Below are 27850 nucleotides of genomic sequence, written 5' to 3'. Positions count from 1 at the left end.
CATGAGTCACTGATCTAAAATTAAACGCATAGAAATTAATTTGTGTGAATATTATCTCTATAGTCTACTACATGTCCCAGAATGCCACAGGCACACGTCAGTCCAACCACTGCATTGCTACAGTTTGACCAATGCGGTGACTGCCCCCGGTCGGATCTGAGCAGGAAGTGCAGCTGAGCGCACAGGAGCAGCGGCTGGTGTCGGACGAGCGGCGGCACCGGGATGTCCCTAAACTAACGCGGCCGTGAAGGGAATGCTCCCCGGTGTTCACCATGGTCCCGGGTGTTGTGTACGCGCTGCTGGCGGGGTTCCTCGGGGCCGTGGCTTCGTCCTCGGCCAAGCTGTCTCTGGGAGCGGACTATCTGAAGGGAGTGTGTGAGACCGGGCTGCGGACATGGGGCGAGCAGCGGCGGTTCCGACACGCGGACGAGACTACGGCGTGTGACCGGGTGAGTGTGGCACAGTCCCGGGGCGCACTGATGATGATGATGACGGCGGTGGTTTGAGAGGCACAGCAGGGTCTGGCTACTCCGGGACCCCCTCCTCTCTCTCCAGCATCATCATCCTTGACTCAGCCTCACGCGGGAGCCCCTGCAGCCTCCTCGAGCTCGTGCTGTGGCCGTGTGCGCCGTGACATTGCCGCAGCACGTCACTTGTCAGCCTCGTGGTTTGACCTGGATTTTGATTTCAGTGAGAATAGCGGCGTAAAACAGGTCTGTTTGTTAAAACAAGTGACCTTGATTGTCTCTGCTCACGTCACGCGGTGATGTCAGGACGCAGCTGTCCGTCACACACGGCACGAGGACGGGGTGACCCTCATCACCACCAATTATTATGGATTACCTGTAATCATGGGCTTTGCTCAAATAAAGAGCAGAGAACAGCTATCACGAAAACCTCTGTAACGTGCATTTTATACAAACAAGAGGCTGTTTGGTCAAACGTCTACAAGAAACAGAGAGAGAGAATTTATTGATCCCGAGGGAAATTTAAGTTTTGCTGCAGCAACAGAAAATAGGTATTAGGCAATAGAAATCCCATATGCTGTTCAAATACACTATGCACCATATAGCTTCTTTAGATGATCAAGCTACTTCCGTATTGTAGAGCGTAAGTCTGTAAATCGTCTTCTTATTGGTTATAAAAGAGATCAACGGGAACATGACATCATTTCATACATAGTAGATAGCTGGATGGATAGTTATACTCAGCTCTAACAGATGTGATATTTCTAGTTTTTCCCCCTCTTTTTCCTTGTTGTATTGATTTGAATATTTTACAAAACAAGAACAAAAAGTAAACAAAAAATAAAATCCTCCCACACCCCACTTCTCTCGCTAGACCCTGACGTCTAATCCCGCCAAAATAGACAAGCAGGGTGTCCAAATTTGTTCAAAGTCTAGCTGCTGCCTCCCCCTCATAGTGAAAGGACTTCTTGGAGTGCTGATATTCCTATATAAAGGATTTCAAACCTGTTTCTTTATCCCCTCAGCTTCACATTCCCCTGCGGCTGCTGTGTGGGGGGCTGCTCTTCACCTGTAATGCTGTGATGTGGACCTTTCTGGCCAAAGCTCTCAGGTACAAAGACAACCAAAAGGCATTTTAATATTATGATTATTGTGAAAATACACATTAGATTAGATCCTAAGAATGGTGATAAAAAGTAATATATTTGTTCAGTGTTTTTGTATACAATTCTCCTTTTGAAATACTTGACTATGTTGTAATATAAGGATGTAACAATAACCGAAATATCGGGAGATCGTATCGTCAAAGTTCTCACAATAACGTCGTGAACCATCACAATATATCAAATTAAAAGTCTCTTTGCTTAAGTTAAGAGTTATGGTGCAGCATTTGCTAAAACAAGAGAGAGAACTACATAGACCATGATCCTTTGCTCCATTTCAGTGCAGACTACATGAAGAAATAACAGTTCTAAGAACTTTAGTCTTAGTTCTTTGGGGTAAGTCTTGTCAAGGCATTTTGAGAGGAAAAAGTAGCACACTAACAGTTTTGCCTCCACAAAATGTCACGATAAATATCTTACCGTGAGGTTCATACCATGACAATATTGCATCGTGAGACTTTGATATCATTACACCCCTATTGTAATATCATAAAACTGACTAACCCTGACCTTCATACTTTCAGGTACTCCTCTTCCTCAGCCCAAACCACTGTGACCACCACCGCCTCCAACTTCGTATCTTCCGTAAGTAACCCTGGGGCATTACCTACTATTCTCCATTATGGATAACTGCAATGCCATACTGTGGAACATTCCCGGCAAAGCAATAACATCTCCATGGAGAGGCAAGCAGAAATTAGGCTGGTAATCACAGGGTCTCTCTCAATTTGATACAATACACCATACATGGCTCACAATACAATTTGCTGATAATGTTTATATTGCATATGCTATTCTGTGGTATATCACTATTTTTAGAGGGCCCGTATTACACTATTTTTTGATCTATGTTATAATGTTGTTCAAAAACATACTTTGAGTTTTGATTTGATTCATTCACACATTTGATGCACAAACCCTGTATATTTAGGCTTTTAGAGTTCTTCTTTTAAACAAAAAACACTCTGTTCCACCTTGAGATATGGAAGTGCTCCCCTGTGTTTTTAAACTCCACACACCTTCAGTAGAATCAACTGGATAATTTCAGCCCAGGAATTTTCAATCTCTACTTAGCAAAAGATGAAAAGGTAGCTCTTAACTTGAAAAGCACTAATGATGCAGGGTTACTCAGACATGTGTGAATGAAACAAAGCACAACTCTGGGTATGTTTTGATGAGGTAACAATATTTTAACATGGTTTAAAGCATACAAGAATCCTTTTTGTGTGATATATGTGCACTTAATATAAAATAAGGTTTAAGGTTTAGATTACACTGTGAACAAATGTGTAACCAATTTTTAAACAGTGAGATTTGGTTTTCTTTTGTTGTAATACTATACGTACCCTCTGCTTCCCTTGTAGGCGTTCCTGGGGCAGCTGCTGTTTGGCGAGGCCCAGATGACGCTGTGGTGGGTGGGCATCTCCCTCACCCTCACTGGGCTCCTGGTCCTTCACCGAGTCTCACCACAGGAGAGACCACAAAGCACAGAAGATAAGAGGGATGAATAGTAGTAAGTTTGTCTCCACTGGCTCAGATTGTCTTTAAAAAACATTATATTAGCCAGGGCATCACCAATGTCTAAAAGTACCAAAAAATGCTTTCAATATGGTTGGTTATATCCAGATTTCAATATTGTTGGCCAGAATTATGGTTAAAGGTGCACTGTGTCATTTTTCAGTTGGGGGTCCGTCACCTGCTTGTTTCAGTGGATATATCATTGCTTTGTTTAAAATGTTCCGCAATATGACATTAAACAGATCTACCTTAGTGGTTTTACTGCACAAAAGTACACAGAAAAACAACTATTCAAACTGTGAGGACGGCTGCCACTCCACAGATCTGACCTGTAACTTGGTCTGGTTTAGTGTCTGTGAAGATAGAAAGATTTAATGCCATACTGTGAAACATTCCAGATAAAGCAATAACATCTCCATAAGTTACACAATGCACCTTTAAAATAGTAATTTAAGTTGTTTTATTTTAAACTGAATGCCCTTTTTTCAGGCAATCATCAATTTTTTCTTGAAATGGAGCGTAAAACGTCTAAAATGTTACTTATATATATACTTTTAATTATTTGGTTCATTGATAATTACTAGTTACAGAGCTGTTAACCTATGCTCTCTAAATTCAAATGTTTAGAAATGTCTGACAGTCTGGCTAGTGGAGACAAAATAAAAGTTGTTTATAGAAATGAAATGAAGCAAAAATCACTATTAGCTTTACACTATATTGATGGACTTTTGTCACAGAACGTCACGTTAACATGGTTGGAAAAACAGTAACATTTGTGAGTACGTGGATGGCAGATCACCGAAGCTTTTAAGTCACTGGTCTTAAGTTAAAGAAGCACTACGTAACTTTTCTAGTGCTGAGTCCACCTCCTGTTTGTTTCTAATGCATTGCCTGGATTGTTTACATACTGTTAAACATAACTATCTTGTATTAATTAAAGGTGCATTGTGTAACTTTTCTGGAGGAGGGTCTGCCACCTACTTGTCTCCATGGAGATGTTATTGTTTTGTCTGGAATGTCCCGGTATGGCATTAAACTTATCCATCTTGCATTTACTCAATAACATAGTTTTTAATTGAACTAAAAACATGCATTCTTACTATGAGTGGGCACCTCTCTACAGACCTGACATGTAACTTAGTCCTGTGGTGTCACCTGCTCTCTCTGTAGCGATAAATCAGTTTAATGCCATACTGTGGAACATTCCAAGCAACATGTCCATGGAGGGAAGCAGATGACGGGTCCTACACCAGAAAAGTTACACAGTCCATCTTTAAATGAGTGTTTTTATTGCAAAAAAATACCTTGAAAATATGTATTCTTACTGTGAGCAGCTTGTTTCTATGGAGAGAGATACATTTAATGCCAATCTGTGGAACATTACAGGTAAAGCATACATGAAAACAAGCAGGAGCACAAACCCTCTACTAGAAAAGTTATGTAGCGCACCTTTAAATTATGCTGACAGTCAACATTATAAACTGGCATCAAATCAGGAGGAACAGTTCTGATGTAGCACTGAGAGGTTGGGGCTGTTTCATTCTTTTTGCCTTTCTGAATCTGTTTTTTGAATCTGAGCTTTTGAGATGAGAAAGACCCATGTGTTTGTGCAAATTAAGTTTCACATTTAATCCCATACGCTTGTTATAATGTGTCTCTTCTTATTCATCATGTTTAAATTTAATCCTGAATTGTAACTTTCCAAAAACAAGCTTCTCAAATTCATTATTTTTTCACAGTCATCTCAATTGAATTAGATACTTATTCTATAGTCACAGCTGCCCTGGGGCAAACTGAGATGTGGCACAGACATTGCTTGCTTACATCCTCTACTACTAGGGATGCACTGATCCAGCTTTTCCAGTTCCGATACCGATCCTTTTGGTATCTGCTGATATCCGATATTAACCCATACCAGTGTAAGGACTGAAAAAGGCACTTATTTCCAACAACAAAAGTTATCTTAGTACAAAACAGATTTATTGGTCTAGTTGTTTTATTTATCCAGCAAATAACAGTTGAAGAGCTTTGTATGAATAAAAATTAAAAACAATACAAAATGTTCTAGGTCAACATTTGGGGTAATTACTAATAATAAAAAGCTCAACCAGGATAAAGCGATATCATGGAACCAAAACCTGGTGCAGCACATTTTTCTTGATCTTTGCCGATGTTCTATACCAGTATCAGTATTAGTGCATCCCTATCTATACCTATAACAATGATACAATGCTATACAAGAGAGATGTGTGAAGTGTCTTGCCCAATAACACAACAGCAATGAAACTGGAGATAGTGAGGATCTCCAAATTATTCCATTCTCTCTTTCTCAATTGCAACTAAAGGAAGACACAGTAAAGCATCTCTTACTACATTTTTACATAACCATTTGAAACCATAACACTTTGTCCTTTTGAGCTGCACCTTCCGCACAACAACACAAAAATATGTTTCTTAATTAGTATTCATTTTGCATCCGCCGCAGGGTCGCACTGATGTTAGCTACATTAAAAGCTTTCCTCTTGTCCCCAGAGACGCCACAATAACATCACAACAACATCACATAAGTCTCATATCACTGTGATGTGGTGCTGCCAGTAAACAGAGAGACCAGAGGGAGCTATAAGAGTTTATGTGTACATTAAACAGGAGGGTGCTTGACATTAAAGTGCCTATGACAGGTTGGACTACTCATTTCTTTAAAACACAGTTGTTATATTACATTATATTTCTTTGTACCGTTGTTTTGGTTATAGATTTTACTTCCTGGTTTAATCACACTAGGGATTTAGATTACCTTACCTAGCAACAATATAGTACACTAAACTGGTCAAATGTGCAGATAAATTAATATTGATGAATACAAATTTAAGAAAACACCTTTATTTTGTTGAAAAATGTTTAAAATATATTGGAAAAAATGTGTTTATTGTGTAAATTGTGACTAAACTTTTTGACAGAATTCAATCAGTTGAAACGGTCTAAAATATAACTCTTCAATTCCTGTAATTTTCAACATATTTTTCAATTTTCTTCACAAATTGCTTCTTGATTGGTGTAAAACTATAATTTATATTTACACCAAGTAGTATCCCATCAAATTAAATGTGACTTATATGTAACTTTTTGGTAGAAGGTCCACCATCTGCTTGACTCCATGTAGATGTTTTTTTTTTCATGGAATGATTAATTTAACTATCTCCGTGGAGACGAGCAGCCCACATCACCAGGCCAAGTTACAGGTCAGATCTGTGGAGAAGTGGGCCTGCTCACAGTAATAATGTGTTTTTACAGTAGTTTTGAAAAATAAAAAATAAAATGTAATTGAATAAATACAAGCAAAGCAATAACATCACCATGGAGAGAAGCAGATGGTGGGCCATCTACCAGGAAAGTTACACAATGCACCTTTAAGTCAAAATGTGAGAATCATCAGAACCTGTCATACGCACATTAAAAGAGCTTTTTACATATCATTATAATATAAATGCATAATGGTAGCTCTTTGGTGTTGAAACCACAGCAGCGACGCACACAGCGATCCACCGTGCTTCCAGCTGCCTGTTGAGTTATTATTGTAACGTGTGATTTACTGTACATCCCTGTCAATGTGATCTCAAGTATTTTTCATTTGCAAAACGGTGTTAAACAGAAGATTTACTCAAGAAAAGTAGTACCAGTGTTTTCCATAGATTCTGGGGAGACTATGGTGGCACTAGATTTTAATAACCTCATTTTATTTAATTTATAATTAGTGGAGTATAAATGATGTTTATTTCCTGTATTCAGTCTTAAAGCAGTACTTTTAACGCTGTATAGCAACTTTTAAATGTTTATGATAGCACGATAGACAAGAAAGATTTTGTGATGCCAAAGTATAGTCCAGGTTGTTTTTAGACTATAGGGGAGAATTTTAAACTATGGGGTGCCACCATAGTCTCTTATATTTATGTAAAACACTGATAGGTGAAATGGTGCTGTGTTCATCTTGCACTGTTAAACTGTAAGAAAGTGGTCAAAAATGTCCTCTGTAGATCAATAAAGTTTGTCAAAGTTTAAGAATCTATAGCAAAAAGGTCCATGCATCAAACAGTGGCAGTGGATTTCAAATCTTATGTCCTTAACTATAGGTCAACTAGTGCTTTTTCATTCATTTTTCATTGTAATAATTATTTGCAAATTAAAAACAGTAGGATTCAGTTCACATTGTTAATACACCCAGGGACATTAGCATTAGAGCAGAGTGCCCAAACCTTTCTCATCAAAGGGCCACATATCTAAACAGAGACAAAGCAGAGGGCTAATTGAGGGCCATAGACTGGTGGTTAATACAGATTAAAATATGTGCATTTCTAACAGATTAGAATGAGTCCGTAGACCTTTATGTATGTTTAGATCCTCAAAAGGACACATAGAATATTTGATAATGGCTTTATAAAGGCAGATTTTCAAAAAGCCTTACGTGCTACTCAAAGAAATATGTCTCAACTCATACAAAAAAGCCCACATTAGGCCATAGTTTGGACTTGTCTGCATTAGAGCGAAGATTTACAATTTATAGGCAATGGTACTAATACAGTATATTTTGTTGTTTGTTGTTTGAGAAAATGATATGGCACTTAAATAATTCCAGTCTGCAAATTTTGCTAATTGCAGTCATTCAAACTGTGCTCTTGGTTTGATTGCAAAACATTTAGCTGCTGTAATCACAACGATTTTAAACCTCCACTTCAGCTCTGCAATGAACACAGCACCACTCGTCTCATTCACTTGTATCAGAAGTCCTTTGCCTTTATTTCGTACGTGTCTTTGCGGTGCCTGGTCTGATCCCACTCTCACTGTAAACTTCTGCAGAGCATGGCCTTGAGCACGATTTTCAGATATACTTCAATAATATACTTAAATGCACTGGACACTGTAAAAACTAATATAACAGACTGAATATGACAAAATGCATGTCAAATATTCAACTGGAAACTCACTGCAAAATGTGACCTTTAAGTCTAGACTAGAGCAGTGATTTTAACTGGTGTCATTGTGATGGAACGTAAATGTCATGTTTTGTCTATAACTTAAACCAATCTGGTATTCAATTTGTACTGACTATAAATAAAAACACTTAAATTGGGATGTTAAAGGACCTATATTACACTATGTTCTGATCTGTTATAATGTTGTTTCCTCATCAAAAATATCCCTGGAGTTGCGTTTTGTTTTTTGTTTTCATTCACATGTTTAACGCACAAATCCTAAGTTCTTCTCTCAAACAGAAAACACTCTGTTCCACCTTGTGATGTCATGTGGTAATACAGGAAGTGCTCCATTGTGTTTTTAAACTCCACACACCTTCACTAGAATCGTTTGGATGATTTCAGACATGGAATTGCCAATTGCTACTGAACAAAAGGTACAAGGTAGTTGTTAACTACCACTTCATGACATCACAACATGGAACAGAGCATTTTGAGCTTTGGAGATGTAGACAGACTAATAAAAAATAGTCACTCAAACTTGTGTAAATGAAACAAAACACAAATCCAGGTATGTTTTAGATGAAGTAACAATATTCTAACATGGGATAAAGCTCTCAAGAGTCAATTTTGCGTGATATAGGACCTTCAATTGAGTTTGAATTAATTTGATTGTGTCAAAAGTTTGAGATTAATTAAGGTACCACATTAGGCAACTGTATTCAAATAAAAATGGGGCCAAAAACAGATATACGCCACATTACACTGCAAATAAATGATGTATTGAGCACAAATTGTTTAAATAAAAACACTGTATGGTTGGATACATTTTCTGCAGGATTTTGCTCTTCAAAATATTGGTTGACAATGATTAAATCCATCCATGTGTCTTATTGAAAATGTGTAAAGTGTAAATAAATGGTGTTAATAGAAAACTGGCTGTGAATAGGTCTCTAATGATGAGACAACAATCACTGGTGAATTATGAAATAAACATTTTCATCTGAAATGCAAATGTTTGTATATGTCAAGATTATTTCATGTCTCAATAAACAATTAAGCTTGTTTCTAAGGAGATGTCATTGCTCTGCTTGGAATGTTCCACAGTATGATGTTAAACAGTTCTGCCTTACATTTATTAAATTACAGGGGTTTTTATATCTCAAAAATTACCTAGAAAAACAGCTTCTCCACAGATCTGACCTGTAACATGGTCTGGTTCTGTCTCCATGAAAGAAAAAAGTTTTAACGCCATACTGAGAAACATTTCAGACAAATCAATAGCATCTTCATGGAGAAAAGCATTTGATGAACACTTCACCAGAAAAGTTACACAATGCACCTTTAACATAGAATATGAAGGGCTGAAGTAATAAATTAAACTGAATCTACTTTGGATCTACGTTGGCCACACATATACATGTATCGGTGCAACTTTAAATGTAACTTTCCTGCTCGTCTCCACTGAGATGTTATTCCTCCGCCTGAAATGTTCCTCAGTAGGGCAATAAACGTGTCTATTTTGCATTAATTCAACCACAGATGTTTTAATTGCTATAAAACACCTTGAAAAACATGCATTCTTACCATAACTGTGGGTCACATTTCCACAGATTTTACCAGTAACTTGGCCTGGTGATGTCACATCTCTATACAGAAGAGAAACATTTAATGCTGAACTGTGGAACGTTACAGACAGGGGAATAACATCTCCATGGAGACAAGCAGATGGCAGACCATATAATGCACGCTTAAAGGACCCATGTTACACTATTTTCTGATCTCTGTTATAGTGTTTTCTCATCACAAACATACCTGGAGTTGTGTTTTGTTTCATTCACGCAAACACATTAACACACAAACCCTGCATATTTAGGCCTTTTCAAACTGTGATATCATGTGGTAATACAAGAAGTGCTTCATTGTGTTTTTAAACTCCATACACCCTCCCTAATCATTTGGATAATTTCAGAAATTCGGGAACAGCCAGTCTCTACTGAACTAAAGGTAGAAGGTAGCTGTGAAAACTATGACATCACAAGGTGGAACAGAGCATTTTGAGCTTTGGAGATGTAGACAGACTAATAATAAACACAACTCTGGGTAGGTTTTTGATGAGGTAATAACATTATAATATGTATAATATATTTTAACAGTGAATAGTTGTCTGCAAGTTCTGAATATACCTAATTTATCCCACCGTGCACTCACAGCAGATACACTCCAGCGAAATACCAAACAACAAAGGTAGGTAATATTAATTCACTTAAAGTCTTGATCTGCTTCACATATATATTTTATTCCCCATTCAAACAATGACAACAAAAGCAACATTTGTGGCCAGTCAGCACAAACAGTCCACATATGACCACTTACACACATACTTAAGAGAAAAACAAAGCTGGTGTGTTTTATGTGTAAACTGTATTCCAGCATTTAAAACTCATTTTAAAAGCCTACCTCTCTTTCTGTTTGTTGACACCTGTGTTTAAAGATGCACCATGAAAGTTTTTGGTTATCATCACCTGTTTGTTTCTATGCATATGTAAATACTCTGCCTTGAATGTTCCACAGTATGGCATTAAACAGCTCTACATTACTTTTATTCAGTTGGTTTTATAGCTAAAAAAATACCTAGAAAAACAGGCTTTCTGAGTGTGAGTGCGTTTGGTTTCCATGAAGATAGAAAAGCTTAATACCACACTGAGAAGCATTTGAGATAAAGCAATAACATCTCAATGAAGAAAAGCATTTGACAGATCCCCCACCATAAAAGTTACACAATGCACCTTTAAGCTAATTTGGCAACAGATGTCAACAAATTTAACATGTCTTTTGTAACTAAGGCTCGTCAAGACACAAGGAAAGGCAATTCAGACAAATGTAATGTGTTTTTCTATTGTTACTAATCAAACATAAAATAACTATCGGCTTATTGGCTGGTCACAGTTTTTTTCCTTGGACCACATTTGATAAATATTAACGAGGGTTGCACAGCGTATCGCAAAATTATTGAGATTTGGTCTTGGTTTAACCTGTATGAAGATTTTATTTTGACACATTTAAATTTAAGTGAATTTACTGTGTCAAAAACTATACTAATAATGCAATATTAAACATAACTATAAGATATCACATTCTGACTCATTCCTAATACTGACCATTGCCAAAGCAGACCAAACCAAGTCTCACCATTCTGGACTAAACCAGGACAAAACCAGACCTATCCCATTTGGACTAAAACAGGACACCCTGTGTTCACACTTTGTTTGGTCCTAGATTATTTGAGTCCTAATGTTGACTTGGTTTGACCATGTTCTAGTCCCGTTTTAGTCTATTCTAGTCTTGGTTTAGTCCTGGTGCAGTCCTGGTTTCATCCTCCTGGGTGGGACCTGGTTTAGTCTCGGTTTAGTCCCATTTCATTTGTCCTGGCTAAGGGTGGATTCACACTTGTACAAGCACTACATCGAAAATGATTATAACCTGGGACTAAATCTGGAACTAGACAAGGACTAAAGCTTGACTAAAACGGGAGACTTGTAGAGAACCCGGTCTAACCCATCAGGACTAAATCAGGTCTAAACCAGGTCTGAACCAGGACTAAATTAGGACTAAACCAGGTCTAATTCCTCAGGACTAAATCCGATCTAAACCAGGTCTAGGCCAGGACTAAACCTGGAACTAGACCAAGACTAAACCTGAACTAAACCGGGAATCAAACAGAACCAGGACTAAATCAGGTCTAAACCAGGTCTGAACCAGCACTAAACCACATCTGAATCAGGACTAACCCAAGTCTAACCAGATCTCACAGTCCCTCATATCCTCTTCTTTGACATTTTTCCTGACATTTTATCTAAGAGAAAAAAACAAGAGAAAAACTTGACCACTCTCAGGTATTGAAGATATCCGTTATTCAGTTCATCTTTCAGTAAAGTTACACCTGAATGGTCATTTTCGTTTCCTTGTTGGGCACAAATCTGAACAGAAAATAAGAGACACTCGGTTGCTGCTCACTCACAGCTGCTGTAGACTATATTGCTTCTTTGCCTGATGTTTTGATCAGAGCTGGTGATGCAAAATCAAACAACAAAGTCAGTTTTATGGTGCGTCTAGTGTTTTGTTTCTTCCAGGTGGCCTTCACAGTGATGGCTCTGCTAATAGTGTTTATTTTTGTCACGCAATCAAGTCAGAGGAGCACAGATGTAACGTCAACCAATAAGGAAGAAACACTTTAAACCTGGCATTTACAACTTAAAGGTGCTCTATGTAACGTTTTGTTTGGGGTTCCATCACCTGCTTGTTTCTGTGGATATCTCAGTGCTCTACCTTGAATGTTCCACAGTATGTCATTAAACAGCTCTACTTTACATTACGTTTCAGTCACAAGTGGTTTTATAGCTCAAAAATACCTGCATTCTGAGTGTGAGCGGGGTCACCTCTCCACAGATCAGATTGGTCTCCATGAAGATAGAAAGGTTTAATGCCAAACTGTGAAACATTCCAGACAAAGCAATAACATCGTCACGGAGAAAAGCATTTGACGGATTCTCCACTAGAAAAGTTACACAATGCAACTTTAACAGAAGCATAGTAAAGAAAGTAATACAATTGTTCTGGTTAATCATAATACAGTTCCATACATTATAGTTGGAACAATCATTTTGGGGGGTTTGGAGTGTTGCAGATCATATTTTTTTAATAGTATTGTACATCAAGAGTAGTTTTTTGGGGGATAATTCTGAAATGTTCCATTCCTCGTTTCCATGGAGAAAGATAAGTATAAATCTGTTTGTATAATTTAATTGTGTAATGTAAATAAATAAATGAATATGGGCTAATTTCAAATATTTCTCCATCCTTTAATGTCCAGATATCTTTAAAGATGCACTATGCAATTTAAAAAGTTGAGGGTCCGCTACATTTCTGTCTCTTCTTTGCATGGAATGTTCCACAGTATGGCATTAAACATATCTGCCTTGCGTTTATTCAGTTACAAGTGTTTTATAGCTCAAAAATACTTTGAAAAACAAGAATTCTTGCCATGTATGGGCTTGCTTCTCGATAGATCTGACCATGAACTTGTGATAACCAACTTTATTTCCATACTGTGGAATAATCAAATCAAAGCAGTAACATCTCTATGGTAGCAGGTAGCAGAACCACCACTAGAAATGTTACACAGTGCATCTTTATGTTCAAGGTATGTTCAAATGCCAGGTCAAAAGTGAACAATATAAACCATTAAAATGATCAGATGTTCCATTATTATTATTATTATTATTATTATTATTATTATTATTACCCAGAATAATCCAGTCTGTTCCTGACTGTCACATTAAGGCAACAATGACCAAAATCTCTAAAATCTAAGGCATTTTTTTTTCCAGCATTCGACGGAAATACTACTAAATATTCAGCGAGCGGCAAATGATTACAGTAAAAAAAAGGAAGACAAAAGCCAGGCACAGGTTCAACTAAGACCTGGTGCTTTTGGGCAACGACATTCTTTTCACATTATTCGTCGAGGATTGTAGAAATGGTTTGACGTTTTGGCGATAACTTCAGTCACTTTTGTTGCTTTTACTGATTTTAAGTGCTTGATATTATTGGATTTGTCAGAGTTGTGAAGTTGTAATATGAAAATGTATGTGAGTAAAACAGCTAAACAGGTGCATCTGAAGAAATTAAAATACAATGGAAAAGAATTACATTGTTTTAAGCATATAGGGAAATGTCATACATACCATTTATATTATTTATTTATGTAGCTATGTTTTATGTGGCTTACCCGTTTCTTTATGTTATATAGGTATTTTTGATTATGAAATGATCATAATTAACAAATACTAAAGTGTGCAAAAGCTATATAGCTATATAGCTATATATATATATATATATATATATATATATATATATATATATATATATATATATATATATATATATATATATATATATAAAATGTAATATTATTTGAATTTGACTTGTGATTTGAATTGAACTGAAAAGCTTACTTAAAGGGCCCATATTACACCATTTTCTGATATTATACTGTTGTTTCCTTATCAGAAAACATACCTGGAGTTGTGTTTTGTTTCATTCACACATTCATTCACACTCAAATCCTACTTACTACTTTAGGCCTACTTTAGGCCGAGTTCTTCTCTTTGGAGATGCAGACAGACTAAAAATAAAGGATTATTAAACTGTGAATTATTATCTGTGAATGAAACAAAACAAAGCTCCAGGTATGTTTTTGAAGAGGTAGCAGCATTATAGCATGTTTTACAGTTGACAAGAGTCCATTCTGCGTAATATAGGGCCTTTAATAATTTCCAGAGTATTTTAAAGTTTGAGAAGCACCCATACTTCCCAAATCTCAATCAGCACCCAACAAGAATAATAAAAAGAAAACGTGACACTTGAAAAAACATAATTTCAATAAAGTTTACAGTATAACACCAAGATACATCCGTAAAGAAAATATAAAGAGCAGTTTAGGAGTTCATATTTTTTATCTTTCCTCACACGATGTACTGGTAGACATCTGCTTTGCCGTGGTCTGGAGTGGCAAAGGGACTGAGCCAGGCCAGTGAAAATGGGTGTCCGAAAACTACCTTCATGTTCATCCATTTGGACTTTTTGGCCCATCTTCTCTCCTCTTTCTTCAACTGCTCGATCCCCTACAGGTACAGGAACATTTACAGGTTAAAAATCATCTATAGTGATAACCTGACCAGCCAGAACCACACGCTTTTGGCAAAAACAAAGATGAGTGGATCTGGAACTGTATCTTGTCTCTCCGATTTCAGAGGTATGATTGACAAGCGGATTAACCAATCAGAGAGACGAATGGTCAGTTCGAGTCAAAAAGAAACATGGTAGTTCATAGGTAAAAAAGGGGCAAAACATAATATAGGACTGAGAAACAGTGTAGATTTTTGCAGAGTAAACAATCGAAGCACCAAAGCATTGTTTATTTCAGGCAAAAAAGCTATACATTTTATTCTGAATGTTAAGAGAATTCTGAAGAGGAAATGTTTTTTGCATTTGAGAGACACTTGATGCAAATTAACAGCTGAGGTTGGATCATCTCAAGTTTGGATGGAGTTTTTTTTTTTTTCACGCTCTAGGGTCCAGTTCAAGTCCCTTCTGGATTTGAACAGAATGTAGAAGGGACTGGCTGCTCAGGCAACTATAGTAGTGTTGTCATGATACTAAAATTTCAAACTCTCTTTCAATACTAAGCAATAGACACAATACTCAGTACTCAGTCAGTACCAATTCCCATACTGCAATGACCATATAACACTATTTTTAAGACAACAGAATGTCATTTACAACATTAAATCTCAGTACTTCCTTTTATATTACTTTGTGGCCTTATATCTGTGTAATCCCTCAATTGGTAGGTTCCATAATGGTCCATGGGTTTATACTAGTCTACGTGCTCTTATATTTACAGCTCAAGATCATTCTAAAGCTGTTCAGGAAAGGTTAATTTCTCAGTATCAGTATCAAGTATATATCGATAAGTGCTCAAATGAACATCTAGTTTCAACACTAGTTTTAGTATCTGATATTTTACCATTTGTTTTTCTCTGTTTATGTATATCTAGATTTTTAGTAACTTATCTATTTTTTATATTGTCTTTTTAGCAACAGTGGCCAAGTCATTTCCTTTGTGTATATATATCAATATACATCAACAATATATAGACAATTTTATAAAAAGCATAATAAATAATAAAGTTGTGATTACTCACGGTCTCATCAGAGCAAATGGAGTGGACCTGAGTCCCAAACATCACAGCAGTGAAAATGAGGAAGAGGAGCCCCTCAAAGCACAGAAGGATCAACAGGATCACAGTGGCCGGAGGAGAGAAGTTACTGCACTCTGACACAAGAGGGGGCTAATGAGTTAATAACATAAGGTTGTGTAACACACACCATCAAAACCAGGACTAAACTAGAATTAGACTGGGACTAGACCAGGACTAAACCAAGACTAGTTCAGGATTAAATTAAGACTAGACTAGGGCTACACCAAGACTAAACCCAAAACTGAACCAGGACTAGACCACAACTAAACCAGGCCTAGAAGTGGACAAAATCAGGTCTAATTCACAAATAAAAACTAGGGCCAAACCAGGATCAAACCAAGATGAGTTTGAACACTTTGGTAAATCATGTGTGCTATATCAAATGTTATTATTTACTATTTATCCAATTTGATACATTACTTGTTATTTTACAATGAAATGGGAACAAATCTTACTAACATGCCAGTTTTAAATTATGATAAACTGCGATATAATAATGGCTAAAAGATGGATTTTGTATGTAAATCTGTAGAAGATTCTTACTTGCCCAGTCCTGCTCAAAACAGAAAACAAAATGGAAGGCCGCCATAATGAGAGCGTGGAAGGAGATCAGTGCAATGTACATCTGGAAATTTAAAAACAAAATATAGAATTCACATTTTTAAGAATACTGTAAAAACATTTATAATAATTCTTAATTAAATACTCACAGTGAAAAGCACAAAGTATTTCTGGTTGTTTTCTCCCACACAGTTGTTCACCCAGGGACAGTGATGGTCCATCTTTTTAATGCAGCGCTTGCAAACACTGAAGAAAGCACACAAAAAAAAGCACAAAGTTTCGCACAAAGAATTGTATTGTGGACTGATTAAAACTATGCTTATATTTGTATTAAGACAGTACTACTAGTAAATCCTCCAATGCTATATCGCTGGTGGAGTTTTGGTGATGTTGTCCAAAGTAAAGCCAGTATAAAATTGTGTGACTCATTTTCCCACTTACCCATAATGCAGAAATATAAAATGGAGCCTAAAAGCATTACAAATTGAATAAGGAGATGAATAATTAAATGCTAAAAGACTCTTGTGGATGGAGGGAGGAATGCATCTTGTGTTTGGTATAACTTTCTATATTTGTCTGTGTTGAACAACTAGACTGTGGTTCCTCTAGTTAGAGAAAAAAAATCAATCAAAATCAATGCCACCCTCCATGCAAAGTGCCTATTTTCTTACCCTTGTATTTAAAGGAGCATTATGTTTCTTTTCTGTTGGACAGTCCAACACCTGCTTGTCTCCATGGTGAACAGACACTGTGGAACATTCCATCCAGATAAAGCAATATAATCTCCACGGCTTTGTCTGAAATGTTCCACAGTATCTTTTTCCATGAAGACAAGCAGGTGATGTCAGAATTTATTTTTGTGATAAAACACCTGTAATTGAATAAATGTAAATGTATAGACTCATTTAATGCCATACTGTGACATTTAAAGGTGCTATATTATACAAAATGGTTTCTTGTGAGCTTTTCCACTGATTATAATGTTGTTAGCTCATCAAAAACAAACCTGGAGTTGTGTTTTGTTTCAATCAAACATGTTCCAGTAACCGTTTATAATTAGTCTGTCTTTTGTTTGGTAGAAATATGAAATTCCAGGGCTGAAATAATCCAAATTCAATATACTAGTGAAGGCATATGGAGTTTAAAAACTGGAGCACTTCCTGTTCTACCACATGACATCACAAGGTGGAACAAGTGTTTTCTGTTTGAGAGAAGAACCTAAAAGTGCAGGGTTTGTACATGTGTGAAAGAAACAAAACACAACTCCAGGTACGTTTGTTATGAGGAATCTCCATTTGAACCAGATCATTTTGTGTGATATCATGTCTTGAGGAGACCTTCCACCCACAAAAGTAAAATAATATCCAAAACAATCCTGCTTTCACTCAAACTGACACCATTTCTCCATTTAAGTCTGTGGATGACTCACTGCCTTCGAATCAATTACTCTGCAGTGTTTTTGCTCTTTTCAAGTCTCACATCCCAGGAAACATGCACCCACGGGACTCCTTATTACCAAGCTGTGAAGTCTAATGAGAAATACAATACAGTAGAAAAAATAATATTATCCAGGGAGGAGATGAGACAAGCAAACAGGCTGGGTGCATGACATTTATGAGTCTGAAGATCATTGGAGGACAGGAGCTTACATAACTCTATGGTGAATTACTGTTTTGGGGAGAAATAACAAAAAAGATCATCTATGTTTAATCCTATCATTTTTATTATTGATGGGGCCACAAGTTTGCCGTATTATTCTTGTAATTTAAAGTTGCCCTGGTTTGTTCTAGTTTGAGCTCAGTCCTGGTCTAGTCCTGTTCTAGTCCTGTTTAAGTTCTAGTTAAGTTCTATTTTAGTTTAATCCTGCTCTGGTCCTGCTCTTGTCCTGCTCTTGTCCTGCTCTGGTCCTAGTTCCAGATTTGTAAAGTGTGAAGCACCCTCAAAGTCCTTTCAACTGTCAATATTTTTATATATTATAGTAAAAAGCAATAGGTGTTGGATTTGGTGCCAGTTATTTATTTATTTTGTTTTAATTTTAAACCAACTCAAAACATCAAAAAATTATACACTGTCTTTTGATAATGTGTGACACAACGTTGTGATGTGTAGATGTGCAGAGAATAACTCCCTCAATGGGACGGTTACATGAGGATTGCCAGGGTCCCTCGGGTGTCTGTACCTGCAGTGGTGAGCCCGGTCTGGTTTGATGCTGCAGCACTTGGGGCACTTGTAAACCACCTGCCCCGGTTTGAGCTGCAGACTCTCGATAAACTCTTTGGTGGCGTTCCCCTTCGGCACAGCGCCCTGGAAAAAAAGAAGGAACAGAAAAATTACAAGTTATTTTAAAAAGGTTAAATAAATGTCATCATTAAGGCTGAACAAACATTTTTTTGCCTCATATTGATAAATTAACCAAATTGAAAATTATTATATTTTTAAAAACAAATAATAAATAAATATTACAATAAACAACACAGACTTTAAGCATAACTTTTACCTCAAAGGAACAAAGCGCAGTTTTGTATTTTTGATAATAAATAGATAACAATAATGAATAAAGTTCTCAGAAAATACCAGCTAAAATAATTGTGGTTATTCATCATTTTATAGATTTCATAGAAGATTTTCCTCACAGAATACTTGGCCGTAACCACTTTATTTTCTCCTATAAACTGAGTAAGCCTAACTTTTAAACAAGTTCTGTATTACTCAAAAGTGACTATTGTGAGCTTTCAGCCATGCTATAATGCTGTTATCTCCTCAAAAATATAAGTTCAAGTAAGAGTACGGTTTGTGTTTTGTTTCATTCACACAAGTTTGAGTAACTTTATTACTCTGTCTGCATCTCAAAAGTTCAAAATGCTCTGTTCCACCTTGTGACATCATGATCTGTTTTCAAGTTAACGGCTGTCATTTACGTTTTGTTTAGTAGAGACTGGCGATGCAGGGTTGAAACTATCCAGATGATTCTAGTGAAGCTGTATGGTATTTAAAAACACTGGAGCATTTCGAGTATCATCACATGACATGACAAGGTGGAACAGAGGCCCAATCCACGTGCTACATCTAGTACGTATAGTTTTGTTGCAGATGCAGTGTTTGTCCACACTAATCGAACTGGTGCCATCAACTTCCATGAATTTATCTGAGTACGGATCTGATCTGGTACTGTGTGGACGCTTGAAAATGTTGATACGCTAAAGTAGGAGCTTGAGTTGCCATCCTTATTGGACCACGTCACTGTGACTTTGCGCCTTCCTGATTCACTGGGTTTGTGACATTGGTCATGTGACGCTATTGCAGAAAACAGTTCAAAGAAACCATAGACAAACGGGAAACAGCGTAGCTAGATTGCGGACACAGAAAAAACGTGTTTGGACACAAATCCTTTCCTATCCTATCCGTAAAATATGGGCTCTTTAAATACTGTTTAGTACATTTTTTTGTGTCAGTGGGCAAGACACTTCACACATTTGCATATATCTGTGGGCAGTGAATAATTTAACTTAATTGTAGGACATTAATAGGTCATCACATACCGGGTCTGTGCACATGGCCCTGGCATGCGAGGCTAAGGCGAGGAAAGCCAGTCCGTTAAACAGGACTCCATTGAAGAGACTATAGGCCACGTTTTTCACTGGGAGCAGCATCACGAAAACCACCACGAACTCGGCGTAGAAAACCAGGAACCAGGTAATGATCCCACACACGATACCGCACCCATCCCGAATGAACCACATGGTGTCGGAGGAGGTGCGGGGAGGGGGAGGGGTGCAGTGCTCGGGGCCCAGGTAGCCAGGCTGACGCTCAATGTCCCGTGTGCGGTGGGCGGGACTCTTCATCCTACAGCCAATCCAACCTCATGCTGAGAGAAACAGAAAGAGAGAGTTAGTGTTAAGAAATGATAAGTTCTAGTATCAATATATCAATGACAAGTTAACAGACAGTAGGGCTGAACGATTTTGGATAAGTGTACTGTAATAGAGATATAATAATAGAGATTTTTTTGTTGACAGAGCGCATTTTAATATTCAAGATATTAACATTTGAGAGACTAAATAAGACTAAAATATCAACTAGTACAAAAATACATTCGAATCCAATTAATTTCCACATTTTAATGCCTATGCACTTGATTGTGTTTGCAGTTGCAATAATAAGGGGTTTTAGCACAGGCGCTCTTCTGGTTGAGGATCAGCTACTCGTGAGATTTAGAAAATGTTAAAAAGCCTTTATTAAATAAAAATAATGACTTCCAAACTTGTTTGTGTGGTTCTAAACTACAAGGTAAGCAGATATTTTCCCACATAAAAAGACATAAAATTGTGTTGTTTGGTGAGGAATAGGGGTGTGCAAAAATATCAAAATAGCGATATATGCATCATTCAGTGTGATGATACAGAACACCGATATCATGGGCTGCTGTATCAATATATTGCCAAGAGTATATTTTACTCAAGTATTTTATTACAGTGCTAGTTTTGTTATTTGTTTAGAGGAAGGAAACTCATTTATGCAGCACATTTGACATTTTCTGTTTTGATGATTAAAATGGGTGTGTTTTATATTAACTTTGCAAAAGAAGTGGTTTAACAAAGACTTTAGTATCACAGCCATGATTTTGCAGTTATTTTATTATCAAATCGATTTGAAATATATCACATTGAATCAAAAGTGCACTGTATCGAGATATGTATCGTATTGTGGCCTGTGTATTGAGGTATGTATCATATCGGCAACTACTTAATGAGACCCAGCCCTACTGAGGAAGTATGTTACTTAAATAGAGTGGTTTTTAGTTTTCGATTCAATTACCAATTAATGTTGCAGCCTTAACGACCACACTGAACAAAAAGGTATCATTCTGTCAGCAAATACAAAATCGTATTCCTTATTTAAGGTTCAGTTTTAATGCGTTTGTTCATTTATGTACTTCCGTTTTATAACAGCAAACGTCCCTATTAGAGATACCATAAATATTATTTGTCATTTTATCTGAAAGAAAATGCATGAATGCTTTAACCCATTTTGCAAAACACTTCAAACCAAAACTTTGAATCAGTATAACGTAAATGGAGTAAGTCTTTACTCAAAAGGGTCCATATATTACGCTATTTTGTGATCTATGTTGTAATCTTATTTCCTCATCACAAACATACCTTGAGTTGTGTTTTGTTTCATTCACACATGTTTAAAACAAAAACAAAACAACTCCAGGGATGTTTTTGATGAAGTAACAGCATTTCAACATGACTTAAAGCTCACAAGAGTCAATTTGCGTAATAAAGGACCTCTAAGCTCTGTTCCCTACAAGTCAAGTTACCTTTTAATATATGAATGTTATGCATTTGTTGGTATTGCCACATAACATACTCAACTTTAACCTTCAAATGAATCAACATTTTAAATTATTAGACAACAGACAGCTTTTGTGACTCACTGTTTTCTCATCCATCTGAATACAATAGAAATTTACAATGATCCCATAATTATGCACCATGACAAAAAGGTACTATGTCCACAAAGAAATATGACTAAATTACTGCAAAAAATTAAATACAATAAAATCTGCTTCAAAGCTTCATCCCATGAATAACCCATTACATTTAGTCATCTGTGAGTGTGTGCACAAAGACCGGCTTCAAAAACAGGTCAAAATGTCAAAAACTCAGAAAAGGTCCAGTGTTATGAGCAGAAAGCACAGCGCGAGATAAAAGAGACTATATTTGGAGCAGGGCAAAGCATAATGCACTTTGGGACAGATTTTGTGGTATCAGGGTAGGGCTGAAAGATTTGGGTGAAATATGAAATAGTGATTTTTCTGACAAGCTTTGCAGCTGTGGTTAGATTTGCGATTCATCTTTTAATAATAAGATTCTGTTCAAAGTTTACAAAGTTTTCTAATTGCATCCATTCAAATTGCAATTTTGATTCGATTGCACTTTATTGTGCTGCACAAATGGGGGCAAATGGTGTAACTTTTGGGATCTGACTTAAAACTAGCACTAATCAAACTTAACTTGTTTTAGTCCAGGTTTTAGTCCTGGATTAGTTCCTAGTATTTCCTGTCCTGGTTTTCGTCTAGACTCTCAAACGCTGTTAAAGGTGCACTATGTCATTTTTCTGATAGAAGGTCTGACACCCGGTTGTCTCCATGGAGATGCCATTGTATGCTATTTAATGCTACCATGTGACATTAGGCCAAGTTATATTTAAGATCTGTGGAGAGGCAATCCAGCTCACAGTAAGAATAAGATTTTTTTGTTATTTTTTCAGCAATAAAAACACTTTTATTGCTTAATGAATGTTTAATGCCATACTGTGGAACATTAAACAGCAATAACATCTAATTGAAAACAAGCAGGTGGCACATGTCCTCCAGCAGAAATAGAGCACCTTTTCATTTAAATGTGCATTGTGTAACTTTTCTGGTAGAGGGTCCATCAAATGCTTTTCTCATGGAGATGTTTTTGCTTTGTCTGGAATGTTTCAGAGTAGGGCATTAAACCTTTCTATCTTCTTTGCAACCAAACCTGACCAAGTTACAAGTCAGATCTGCCAAGAGGTAATTACACTCACAGTCAGAATGCCTGCTTTTCTAGGTATTTTCAGCTATAAAACCACCTGTAATTGAATAAATGTAAGGAAGAGCTGTTTAATGTGATAATGTGGAAGGAGGTGATGAACCCTCCGCCGGAAAAGTTACACAATGCACGTTTAAGTATTGCTAAATAAATAAATGACATTTCAAACCCAATAAATTAGTATCAGAACCCATTAGACTTGAGACTTAAGGGACAATATAATCTCACTTTGGTCTGTAGATTACTTGGGAAACTTTAATGATCCTTGAAACTAAACATCTTCCCAGAGGAGAGACAGAATTACCCAGATTTAGTGAAACTGCTCAGACCATTACCTTTGCCTCTTGTTCAGGTTGGTCCATCTCCAACAAAAGCCTTCTCAAATTTCACTGACCATCTTTCACTTAAGCCAGAACCTGCTTTGTGGTAAGGGAATGTGCTTTCAGCAGATTTTTATCTTCTTCTTTTACTGATAAGAGGCTGCCGGATGCACAGTTTGATCAGGTCTCCACTCAAATGACTACTAACTGTGTAATTGTCAGTCAATGTTTGTAAAATGACCAAAGACGCATTCTTTCATATATTACGCAAAATTTACTCATGTGAGCTTTAAGACATGTTATAATGTTGTTACTTCCTCAAAAACATATCCAGAGTTGTGTTGAGTTTCATTCACATGTGTTTGAGTAATCCTGTTTTATTACTCTGTCTATATCGTCAAAACTCAAAATGCTCTGTTCTACTTTTTGATGTTCATTTGCTGTACTTTATAAAAACTTCTTTTTAGAGATTGTAAATTCCAGGGCTGAAATCATCCAAATAATTCCAGTAAAGGTGTGTGGAGTTTAAAAACACAGTGGAGCATTTCTTGTATTACTTGCATGTTTGTGAAGAGGAAACAACATTCCAACATACAGATCAGAGAATAGCCTTAACAAAGACAATATTTAGATTATCATTTCATAGGTAAAGGCTCCCCATGACATGACTGGGGACTAGGGTTATAAAATGTATACTTTGATAATTAAGCAGACTCTATAAACACATATAAAAAGACAAGTTTATACACATAATACAATAAAACAATATATATATTCTTCTTCCAATTCATTCATAAATACAATTGTATTTATTTATTTCTGTTTGTGTGTTAGTTTTATTTTTTGTTATTTGTGTGCTCAAAATGATACAAAATAAATAAATAAAAATCTGATTGTAAATATATACTTAGAAGTACATATTTCAACCTTCATTTATAATGCATGTAAAACGTTTCAGTGTACAATAAAAACAATCATTTGGCTAGCTGACTAATCCAAAAATTAATTGCTAACTGGTTTGTTAAAATAAACATTACCTAGACATGACTAAATAATGTTATTATTATAGGTGATAGTACAAAGTTTAAGACAATTTAGTGTTATGGATTTGTTCCCAAATTTAGCCGATTCACTTGAGTGAGACTTTCAGGTCCAACTTGTTTCACCAAAGACAATGATAAGACGTGAAAGGTATGCTCACATGAACAATGACAACAGTGATACCAGTCCACAGGTGTGAAGCTTAATTGTATAACTACTAACTACTACTTAACCATTAGGCCTGTCATGGTAATTACTATATCAGCTTATTGTTCAATATATAAAAGCTGGCACAATATATTTTGGGGGTCAATATTTATCGTGACTGGGAAATTTTGGGGTTATTTTTGACTAAATTATTAGATTTAAGTCATAAAAAGTTGAATAAAAAAAACTTCTTATTACAGATGCAAACTAAGTACTAAATTGTTTCAGTCTGATGTTTATTTACTGCAGTTTGGTTTTTTTTATGTGTTTTTTTGTGTGTATTGTAGATTTGGAACCATTTTTGTGGTTTAAACCTGCTCTTGGGTTTTGTGTCAGTGTGGCATAAATTAGTTTCAATCATCTGTGACTTTCGTATCTAAAATCTACAATAATCTCTAGGCCTACTCATTATCAATATTAACGTTATTAATATAACTCCTCCAAGTGAATTTACAATAAATGCAGATTGCATTTATTGTAAATTCACTTGGAGGAGGCAAAAAGCCAGTAAAACAGTGGTTGTGTCCTTAGGCAAGACATTTCACCCTCCTTATATTATAAAACGTGCTAATTATTTGTGAAAATGTATTGGAAAAATTGTCAAGCAACTTTTAAGTTACTAAAAATGTCTGACTAATGGATTATTACTATTGACACCCTCAAGTTTGGACAAAAATATATAATCTCCTATTTACAAAGAACTACTGTTTAAATCCAATATAGAGCTCATTTCCATTATGTCAAAATGTGGAAATGGGAATTTGAACAAAAATAAAAAATGTCTTACTTACAAGGCAAACTATAGTTTAAATCCAATATAGACCTTTTTTCTGCTATGTCGAAAGACCACAGGTTTACATGCTTGAGCACCCCTAATAAATTATAGAGGGGTTTGTCTGACACCCTGGAGCTGGCAGAGCAGTGACTGGGTTATGAAGGGGCCATAGAGGAAGCAAGGGCTGATGGGAAATAGAGAGGAGACAGAAGCACTAGAACCTGGTGAGATAAATGAACTAATTACCACTTAAATGAAAACTAATGGCACTTACAAATACAGTGACTGATTATAATGGAAACATTTGAATGCATTAATTTAGTCTAAAAAAAAGAAACAGAAGTCAAGAGACCAGTCAAGCGATTTAAGAGTTCTGTATATTTAGATTTTTTTGGTTGATTTTAGACCTAAACTTTATTGTGTCTAAAATGTGTCAGATTATAATACTGGTATTTACTACTGACAACAAAAGTTTGAATGGACAGTTTCTTTATTACAGGGCAGGCTATTGTCAGGGCTGTATTTCCATTTCTTTACCAGGATTATAGTGATCAATTTAGCTTTTGATCTTCCAAAACAACACATTTGGGATTGTTGACATAAAACCTTTGTGTAAAATATATGATCTCACTTGGATTAATGTACACTATGTATTTCCTACTGGAAGACCTATGCTAATCTATTATAGATTACAAATACAAACACACACCTTTACCTGTCCATCTACAGCCAGCAGGATTATCTGACCTCTACCCATATACGCTAAAGACAGAGAAATATATTAATTAACTAAAAGTAGGACTATAGCTTTTTACACACCAAATCACCGGTGAATAAAGGTTGATATTCAATCACGAGAAGGAAGTATCTCACTATCAAGATATTTCTATTCCAGCTGTTTTAGGTTACAAAATAAAACATTTTGCAAGCACAAACTGTACCTCGTTTAACAACATACCTCACTCTGCTCCAATCTGTCCACAAAGTTACAGATGGTTCTTTTATTTAACGTCCAGATGAAGTAGGAGTAGTGTTACTGCTTCACCGATCGCTGCTACCCTGTCCCCGGCTAAAGCGCTCTGCTGTCCGGGTAGCTGCGGTGCGGAGGTTCGCGGATCGGCTCCACTCTCTCTGCCGCCCTCTCGGTTTCAACGGCCCGCTAAGACCCCCACCTGTCCGTATGCTAACGACTGGATGGAGTCTGTAAAGAGAGATGTTGCCCAATTTATCCGTACTTTCAGTTTTGGTGGGTTTAGAAAAGGAAATTTAGCCGAATAAATGAACAACAACACGCAGAGCCAACCAGGAAGTGTGCGCTTTTAACCAATGACAATCCCTGAATTTTGTCTGTCAGGCTATAAACAGGAGAGGAAGTCGCATACTGCAATAAAACTCTGCCTTATCTGCCTTAATATAAATATGAATCATTTATTGTATTTAAAACGGTCTCTATTTTAGTCCTAAGTTCAGTCCTGCTTTAGACATAGTTTCAGTTCTGGTTCTAGTCTTGATTCTAGTGTTGGATCTAATCTATAAGACTCACAATTATCTCCCAAAACATAATAATAGAATCATCCATTGTATAAAATAGTCTGTAGAACAGTTTAGTGTCTGTAAGTCTTAAAGGGTAAAAATGGCATGAGAAACTTGACCCACACACTTATCATTGTTGGGTTGTGCAAATTCACTGCTGCAAAGGCAAGGCCAGTTCATTTGTATAGAGCAATTCATACACAAACTAATTAAAAGTGCCTTACAGAATAAGAACAATAAAACTACAATACAAATAAATAAAAACTTTAATTATCATAAAATAATTATTATAAAGAGAATACTGCAGACTAAAAACCTTTCAGTCATATGCACAGCTAAACAGAAATGCTTTTAACCTGGAACAATGTCTCACATCAGGAAGATTTTCTCTGCATAAGACTGAAATGTTGATCCTCCATGTTTAGTTCTAAATCTTCAAAGATAATAGATTTTCCATATGGTTTGTCATGTCACAAAAGAGTGATGAGAGGAAAGATTACATAAGAAATGCAAAGGAGTAAGCTGGGAGCTATATTTTGTATCTATGAAACAAAATTGGGCTTGGGGTCAGAGTTATTACATGGGTCATTAAGTGGGAAAATATCTTATTTTCCATACTGAATTAATCTTTACTTTGTTAGATCATAACTCAATTGCAAAATAGTGAATGCAGAGGAGTAGTGGAAAAAGTACACTGTGTACTATTTTGGATTTGAGTGATTCTGTTTATTTTATTTGCCAAAGCCTCAGTGGCCTAAAACTGATGCCCTTCCTGTTGAAATAAAAGAGGACTGGAGACTGTGTTTACAGATGACAAGGACATAAGAAAACATTTACTGTGCAAAGACATATATCAGATTCTCAGTTATTTCTTCAGTACAGACT

The 27850-nt window shown here is 36.4% G+C and overlaps 2 protein-coding genes across 3 annotated transcripts; one reads left to right on the top strand and one right to left on the bottom strand.

Annotated features, from left to right (window-relative positions):
• Nucleotides 1–142: 142 nt before the first annotated feature.
• On the top strand, nucleotides 143–9133 carry LOC110167365 (transmembrane protein 42). Its single transcript, XM_020932702.2, has 4 exons — nucleotides 143–449; nucleotides 1493–1578; nucleotides 2155–2215; nucleotides 2995–9133. The coding sequence occupies exons 1-4, from the start codon at nucleotides 273–275 to the stop codon at nucleotides 3139–3141; spliced, it is 471 nt and encodes a 156-aa protein (XP_020788361.2). The 5' UTR covers nucleotides 143–272; the 3' UTR covers nucleotides 3142–9133.
• Nucleotides 9134–10396: 1263 nt separating this feature from the next.
• On the bottom strand, nucleotides 10397–26770 carry zdhhc3b (zinc finger DHHC-type palmitoyltransferase 3b). 2 transcript variants are annotated; one of them, XM_020932721.2, is made up of 7 exons: nucleotides 26391–26770; nucleotides 20045–20370; nucleotides 18685–18809; nucleotides 16655–16751; nucleotides 16488–16569; nucleotides 15888–16018; nucleotides 10397–14804 (listed from the first exon to the last, which is right to left on the bottom strand). In XM_020932721.2, exons 2-7 carry the CDS (start codon nucleotides 20345–20347, stop codon nucleotides 14646–14648), a joined length of 897 nt encoding a protein of 298 aa, XP_020788380.1. In that variant the 5' UTR covers nucleotides 20348–20370; nucleotides 26391–26770; the 3' UTR covers nucleotides 10397–14645. The 2 variants fall into 2 exon arrangements, with proteins under 2 accessions (XP_020788380.1, XP_055012958.1); XM_055156983.1 differs by lacking the exon at nucleotides 26391–26770 and adding an exon at nucleotides 23425–23596.
• Nucleotides 26771–27850: the final 1080 nt, after the last annotated feature.

This window comes from Boleophthalmus pectinirostris, unplaced genomic scaffold (genome assembly GCF_026225935.1).
Source record: "Boleophthalmus pectinirostris isolate CB_2022bp ecotype Guang Dong unplaced genomic scaffold, ASM2622593v1 HiC_scaffold_21, whole genome shotgun sequence".
Classification (NCBI taxonomy): domain Eukaryota; kingdom Metazoa; phylum Chordata; class Actinopteri; order Gobiiformes; family Gobiidae; genus Boleophthalmus; species Boleophthalmus pectinirostris.
Note: the sequence above shows the minus strand (reverse complement) of the source record. Positions and strands in the feature narration are given on the sequence as shown.